Genomic DNA, 8,173 nt, shown 5'->3' on the forward strand with positions numbered 1-8,173 from the left:
GCCACAGAGAAAAATGAGAGAGAGAGAGAGAGAGAGAGAGAGAGAGAGAAAGAGAACAAATGGGTGAGCTTTTCAAAGACAAGTAAAAGGAAGAAGGAGGATGGATGGAGTACTTAAACAAGAATCTAGGAGCCATGGAGAAAGATTTGGGGTTTTGTGGGTGATATTAGAGTAAGGGAGACGAGCTAGGAGGATAACGTGACCTCAGAGGTGTGAAGACCTGATCTAAAGTAGTTATAGGGGACTGGGAAGGAATGAATAAAATTGGCGTTCTGAAGGAAAAAATCGATAGGATTTGGTGACTGGAAATAAAGTATGAAGGGACACAAGTTGACTTCAAGCTTTCTAGCTTGAGATAGTAAAGGAATTAGGGATATTTTGCCTGAAGGAAAAAGAATACCTAAGATTTTCTGGTTCCCTTCAAATATTTGAAAAGTTGTCACGTGGAAGGAGAAGGTTTCTGTGTGACTGTAAGAGACAGAGATAAGGGTAGTATCTTATAACAGGTAGAGCAGACTCAAAATATGTAGACTAAAGGAACTTCAGAGGTGGTCGTATATTTCCTGACAATGGAGTATGTTAGGCAGAGGATTAATGGCTGTCTACTTGGGGATATTTATGTAGAAAAGGTTCACACGTAGGGTAGAGCTGTGTTTCTCAACCTTTTTTTAAAGCCATGTCTCCTGCTTATAAACATAAAAATCTCATTCTTCCTTTCATGTGGGGGCAAGGGTATGGTGGGTGGATAGCAAATGAAAGTTTTTTCCTAAATATAACATAATATTGAATTTTTTAAAATGATAATATTCCCTGGCTGGCACTGAAGCAGACTTGTCTTGGATGATTCCAGAGTTGCTTTCAACTTGAACATATTTCTAATCTGGATGTGAGATATCAATTTCTTTAAAAAATGTTAATTGAACTGTTCTGTAAAGTAGCAGTGAGCATCCTATCACTGGAAATACTCAAATAATAACTTGGCTATTATTTATTAAGATTGTTTAAGAAAGGCTTTCTGTATTAGATTTTGGGATGATATGGATTGCTTTCAAAGTTATAGGTATTATAGTTTATCATCATAAATTTGGTTAGATAATCTGGTTTATAGATAATATGGTTTATCATGAATAAATTTCTATCATGACTATATTTTTTGTATGTGAATGAGGTCTAGGAAATCAAGGCAAGGTCTGAGAAAGGAAAGACTAGAATTGTTTTCCAAAGTCACAGAAGATAAATTTTTATGATGGTCAAAAAGGGAGTAAATTGTAGTTGTAGACTACAAGGTAAAAAGCACAGGGAATTCATCTGTAGCAACATCAAAGAATTTCTGAGATGGGTCAATAAGGGTGCTGTTTTATTTGATGATGTGATACTTGTTATCACTGACTGTAATTTAGAGAAGTCTGTTCCTAGGTTTGATAAGTAGGGGCAGTCCTGTGAAGGTACATTCCTTGTAGAGAAAGTGGCAAAACAGACTTGGCATTCATCTGTCTCCTGGAGACCGATCATGTTGAAGTAACGACTGTTGGGTTTTAAATTGGATATGGTCATCTCCATGGTTTCTTCTACCTCTGATAGTTCTGAACAATGTTATGTCTGAATGATTTCATGAGTTCTTTTTTTGTTTTGCCCCCCTCAGTGTAGTGTTCTTCAGAGTCTGAAAGAGCTACTGCAGAATTGGCTGTTGTGGCTGTCTATGGATATCCACATGAAATCTGTGGTGAACAGTCCTCTGTGAGTTATCCTATAATCTTCCACAAGAGACTATCTATATAGAATTGTTTGCACCTGTACAATTGTGTGGAATGAGACCTAATTTTTTCTTATAAAACCTTAGTAGTATTTTTCTGGAAGATTTCTTTGCAACTTTTTACTCTTCTTCCCCACAATCTTGAGAGAAAGGTTTATACTCCAAGTTCCTAATTATATGCATCAGAAAGAAACCCCTTAGCCTCTAAGTGACTTCTTGCTAGAGTTAATATAGCAAAACACTGGAGAGCTGAGATTAGAATTTGCAACTTGGACTTCCATTTAGTTTAACTCACTTTGTAAAATGTATTTTTATATGTAAAGCCAATTTTAATGATGGCTAGAAAAATCTCTAAGGTAATTTTGCTGTACAACTTTGGTTTTATGTTCCTATGCTATATTTTGTTATATGCGTTAATTTGTCTTTACTTTGAAGTTAAAAAAAATCCCTGAAAATGTGTGCTTTACATTCAAAGTGAAAGTAAAAAAACTGTATTTCAAGGAACCGTTGTAATCAGGTTGTTTTGATTCTACCTAAAATCTGTGGCTTCTTCTATATTCTTTTATCACTCACATTTTTTTTTTTGACATTCGAAAATATAGAAAATTGCAAACATAATCAAAAGTAGAGAAAATAGTGCAGTGTTATCCCTATGTACCCATCATTCAGCTTCAACAGCTACCAACTTGTGGTTAACTTTTTGTCTTCTACAACACCCTTCACCTTCCTCCTGGTTTTTTGTTTGTTTGTTTGTTTGTTTGTTTTGAGGCTGGAGTGCAGTGGTGCTATCATAGCTCACTGTATCTTTGTTCCCTTGTGCTCCTTCTGGGCTCCTCCTGCCTCAGCCTCCCAAGTAGCTGGAACTACAGGTATGCACCACCACACCTGGCTAATTTTTTATTTTTATTTCTTATAGCAATGGAGTCTCGCCATGTTGTCCAGGCTGGCCTCAAAACTCCTGGCTTCAAGTGGTCCTCCTGCTTTGGCCTCCCAAAGTGCTGGGATTACAGGTGTGAGCCACTATGCCTGGCCTGGATTATTTTTAAGTAAAACCAAGATACCATTTAAACTGTAAAAAATGGTACCATTATGCTACCTAAGAAAGTAATAGTTCTTTTATCTTCAAATAGCTAACCAGTGATCAAATTCCCTTTAGCTTCAGTTACAAATAGCTGGTGGTTAGCCTGGTTAAAAGATTAGTCCAGACTCATTTTTTCTGTATGTTCTCATCCCTATAGTGATTTCCTACTTTGGTAGGACAGTGGAAAATAGAAGCTTTTTGAGGATAGCCTAGAAAATTGTTTTTACTTCTTTATATTCATTATCACATTGTTTCTATATATATCTGATCACTTTTGGAAGGAAATGGAGTGCTTCTCAAAATGTAGTCCTTGAACCATCAGTATCACCTGTGAACTTGTTAGAGATGCGAATTCTCAGGCTTTGCCCTAGATCTACTGAATTAAACTCTGAAGGCGGGGGCCCAGTAATCTGTTTTGACACTTCTGATGCAAGCTGAAGTTTGAGAACCAGTATTATAAAGAAATTCCACTTAAATATTCAATCTCTTCCATGTAAATTGCATTAGGAATACAGGAAGTCCCCAGCATATGAATGAGTTTGGTTCCGAGAGCGTGTTCATAAGTCCATTTGTTCTAAGTCCAACAGAGTTAGCCTAGGTACTCAACTAACACAATTGGCTATATGATACTGTATGTATTTAACAGGCTATACTGTCATCTGGTGGAGAGAAATAATACATTTTTTTAAAAGGTGTGCATTGTTAAAGTTTGTAACTTGAAGGTTCATATGTAGGTCACTTACCTGTAGTATGTTTGAAATTCATCTCTTTTACTTGTGGTTCTCCCTAACCTGCATTTCCCCCTGTGGGCTACTGAACATAGACCCAAATTTATTAGTTTTCCATTCCCCCAGATGAGTAAGCAATTCCAAAATTAGTAAGCTTGCATTTAGAGTCTTTGACCAACTTGCAATGTAAGTCTCAGGTACCTTATAATTTCTATATTATCTTTCAAATACTCTTAGGATTTCTTTTTTATTAGTGTCATAAATTAGAGGAGAACATTTAAAAAGGAACTTTGCTTTTTAAAATTCTTAGAAAGCATACATGTAGATAATTTTGCTTGTCATAATAATATTTGACATTATACACTATACTTTTCAAGTTCTCAATAATTCCTTTTATTTTGGTGATACAAGTGTACTGCCTTATTTTCATCATAAGATTTGTACCATATGACTGTCAAAAAAAAGAGTGAACTATAGTTATAGATCACAAGAAGAGATAGGTAGAAAACCGTTCTTCAGGGGGCATTTCTGGTTGTCACGGTGACTAGAAAGAAGGTACAACCATCATTTAGTAGGTGTGAGCCAGGGCTTCTCAATGTGATACAGTGGATTAGGAGTAGGAGACAGTCCTGAACAGTGAATTGTTTCATCCAAAATGCCAGTAGTGACCTGTGGAGAAACACTTCAACAGAGGTTGTTCTGAGCAATCATCACTGTTTCAAATTCTTTCAGACACATTTGCCAAGTGCTGCTAAAAATCATGTAGAAATGATGCTAGTTGGAGCTGTAAAGGTTGAATGTGAGCTTGCCAAACATAGTTAAGATATAGTTTTGCACATAGTCAGCTGACTTTGTAGATGCCTGCCCATATGAATGGTCTCCTGTTCCACCCCTGATTGCTGTGGCACTGAACCATCATGTTGGTGGGTAGTGGTAGAGTCATCATCATCTCTCAGGCTTTAAGACTGTATATGTTATTCCTTTTTCCTTGTGCCTAGCCATTGTTGATTACCTAGATAGGAGGGTAAAGCTATGAATTCACATTTATAGGTCTTTTCCTAATCCACTTAACAGTGAGTTGAAGGACAGGGATGGGTAGATGGATGGATTGAACTAATTATACCCGTGTGTACTTTAAAGAGATTCCATTCGTTGATTTTGGGAGGACATACAGTATCCAGATATGGTTTTTACTAGAATAATAAAAGATGCCAAAAATTTTGCTAATTCAGTTGAATTCCCATGAAAATATTTTTAACAGAATTTTAGCTCAGGAATTCAGGCAAGACTGGTTTTTTTAATTTGTGTACTCAGTTTCTTTCAGTTGGCATGTTGCAGTGTTACTGACATCATAGGAAATAATTCCTAAAGTCATTTTAATGTTTATCCTTTTAAGTCACTTGTGATGTGGTTACTGTATTGTCCATCTTCAGATTTTATCCTGAATTTTTCATTGTACATTGACTGACACGAACCTTTTTTTTCCCCTTAACTGTTATTGGAATACCCATTTTCTAGCTTTTTTCTAATATCTCTCACTCAAGGATTTTTATATCTGCTTAGAGCTTAATGCTTTATTTCTCTGGTATTTTCTAGTAGAGTCTGGTTGTTACGAATGTTCTATGAAATGATCTTAATGGTTTCTTAGAGGGCTAAGTGTAGTTTTATGAGTAATTGCTGTGATTTTTTTTTTAAGAAGTGAGTTATACATTGGAACACTGCTAATTAAAAAAATTCCTATCAGCTATTTGCTGTATGTTATCCAGCTTTAGCTTGGAAATTGTGAACACTTTTGCTACTCTGGATCTGACTGCTATGGCTTCTCATTGCAGAGAGACAACTTTGGGTGGATCCCTGAACTCTGTGTCTAAATTGATTCACTATGTAGGGTGGCTGTCCACTTCTGCAATGCGCTTGGAGAGCAACAGTACTTTCTTGCTGCACTTTATTTTGGATTTCTATGAGAAGGTAGTACACATTCCATTTTCCCTATTTAGGTTTTTGTGATGGCTTATTATTTAAATTTTATATACAACCATTAAAGCGGGCTATGATCTTATGAGCATAGTTAAAATAACCTTACATTTTGAATAAACTGAATTTCATAAAACAAAGTGGAAAAACAAATGCTTTTTGGGGGGTTACAGGTATCACTTTAATAGACATTGATCTATAATAATAATGCTGGCTCTAGACAGAAGTCTGTTTTTAACATCACTTTTTATTCATTAATTGTACATTCTCAACCCCTGGCCAACCAAAACTATCTTCTTGTTTATTCATATCTCCATTTCCACCTTTCAGCTGCCTTATTTCTCCTGGTACCTAGTACTTTTGTGATTCTGGCCCTCTTCTATTGTTTTATAGTACTTAACCTGGGCAGAACTGTTATCCATGAAATATCTATTACAATATCATTTTCTTGGCTTCCTCCCTTTACTAATACCTATTTGTCTTGTATTATATATTTGCTTAGAAGCATGTTCCTTTGTTTTCCAGGTTGACAGCTAACTAATGGGATAAATAAGTATTTATGGGACTTAGGGAGAAAGGAATATTCCCTTCCTCTACCCTATCCCCCTTAACTCTAAGACCTTTCCCTAGAAAATATGAAAGATTTGAATAATGGTCTTCTAGAAATAAGCCTCTGTGGTAAAGTTGATGTTTGGTGAGGGTATTTTAAGCAGGCTTGTGGATAGCTGTTTTATTTAGGAATTTTGCAGGTTCAAACCTAATGTTATATTATTGCTTATACTGTTGATTCTTTGGGTGAGCTTGGTTGAGAACTTCTGGGGAATAATCTATATACTGATGTTATCATTCTTTCCAAAAGGTATGTGACATATATATAAATTATAACCTTCCACTAGTGGTGTTGTTTCCCCCTGGGATCTTCTATTCTGCACTGCTTAGCCTGAATACCAGTATCCTGAACCAGTTGTGCTATATTATGCACAGGTACAAAGCTTTTTTAAATCATTTTATGAAGTGGTATATTATAATTCTTTCTTTAACTATAATGCAGTACAACTTTCTATTCATTTTCTGCCAGGGCCTATGGAAACAGGAAACATGACTTTCTTTGGGGTATGACCTTCCAATATGGGTCTATGAAAGCTGTGTTGTTTTTAAATCCCTCACCACTATGGTTGTGGAATAAGAAAATTCATAGTTAAGAATTGTTGTGCACTGGCACTGTTGTACTCAGCGTTGTTCATTTTAAGTGCTATATCTTAAGGAAAAATTAGTCATTTGCTGACAACTGCTTTAAGTGTACATAGCTTCTCTGGTAAAATGAACTTTTTTCTGGGAGATAAGGAGAGCTATTGCCAATTATGTGAAATTTTAAATATTATTTCTGATCTTTAATTCTTTCAGTTGTGAACTGAAATTACTCTTTTCAATTCATGAGTGTAGGCCCTTTTGGCATAACTTATAGGACTATGTCAAGATTAAAATGTTTAGAAATTAATTAGATTATAGTTCTCAGATTTTTTTAAGAAGTTATATTTCTAAATTTCCCCTTTATCCTTTCTACTGCACTTTTTTTACATTACAAAAATATGTTCTGTATCAACAACTGACTGATTTTGAGCCTCTATTAATTTTTTAATAGACATTAAAAACATCTTTAATTTTTATTGAGTGAAGTACATATCTCAAATATACAACTTACCAAGCTTCTAATTTTATTCTTTGAAGAGAATGTACCACAAAAGGTTAAAAACATTAACTAGACAACAGAGTATTTGTATATGTGAACATTTGCATATATTTACATTTAAAATACATTTTTGTTTGTTTTACATTTCAAAGGCATGCTAAATATTTCACTCTACTTGTTGTTTATTAGGTATCGTCAAAATTTGACTGCTGCAAAGAAAAATGAGTTGGTACAAAAGGTATGAAGGATAGACCTCTGTGTTAAATCACTGTTGTTTAAAAATTGAGTCTAGATATATATGACCTGTTGAGAATAAGACAGGAAGGGAAAGCAGGTGATAATAACAATTTTATTTATTTATTTCAATTTTATTTCCCATTAGGCAAAATCAGAGTTCAATTTCAGCAGCAAGACCTATCAAGAATTTAATTACTACTTAACAGCCATGGTCGGTTGCCTGTGGACATCCAAACCTTTTGAAAAAGGAATACTTATTGACCTCAAAATCCTAGAAAAAGCAGGAGTAACAGAATATAAAAACAGTTTAAGTTTAGTTTATCACCCTTCTCTATTGAGTTATGCTGTTTCCTTTTTGCTACAGGTAAGGATATTTAAATAGTTTTTAGATTTTGCATAGTAATACTGTGATGGTAGAAGTATGAAATGCCATAAATTTAGTATATCTGAATTGCAAGATGTGTTTAATAATTTTGTTTAAGTACCAACTAAATTCAAGACATTATACTAGGCTCTTGGATCCAGTTTAAATACAATAAGTTAGCCGGGCTCGGTGGCTCAGCCTGTAATCCCGCGCCTTTGGGAGGCTGAGGTAAGTGGAGTGCCTGAGCCCGCGGGTTCGAGACCCGCCTGTGCAGCGAGACCTCATCTCTACAATAAATCAAAAATCAGCCGGGCATGGTAGTGCATTCCTGTAATTCTGGCTACTT

At 35.3% G+C, this 8,173-nt stretch overlaps 1 protein-coding gene across 1 annotated transcript in view; it reads left to right on the plus strand.

Annotated features, from left to right (window-relative positions):
* Nucleotides 1-8,173, plus strand: part of CENPI (centromere protein I) — a 65,666-nt gene that overhangs the window by 45,983 nt on the left and 11,510 nt on the right. Inside the window, exons 15-19 of the mRNA XM_008059832.2 lie at nt 1,643-1,737; nt 5,395-5,530; nt 6,396-6,520; nt 7,416-7,464; nt 7,609-7,827. Coding sequence (XP_008058023.1) covers nt 1,643-1,737; nt 5,395-5,530; nt 6,396-6,520; nt 7,416-7,464; nt 7,609-7,827 — 624 coding nt within the window. The remainder of the gene's footprint in view (nt 1-1,642; nt 1,738-5,394; nt 5,531-6,395; nt 6,521-7,415; nt 7,465-7,608; nt 7,828-8,173) is intronic.

This window comes from Carlito syrichta, unplaced genomic scaffold (assembly GCF_000164805.1).
Source record: "Carlito syrichta isolate Samal-C Ts95f unplaced genomic scaffold, Tarsius_syrichta-2.0.1 Scaffold304388, whole genome shotgun sequence".
Classification (NCBI taxonomy): domain Eukaryota; kingdom Metazoa; phylum Chordata; class Mammalia; order Primates; family Tarsiidae; genus Carlito; species Carlito syrichta.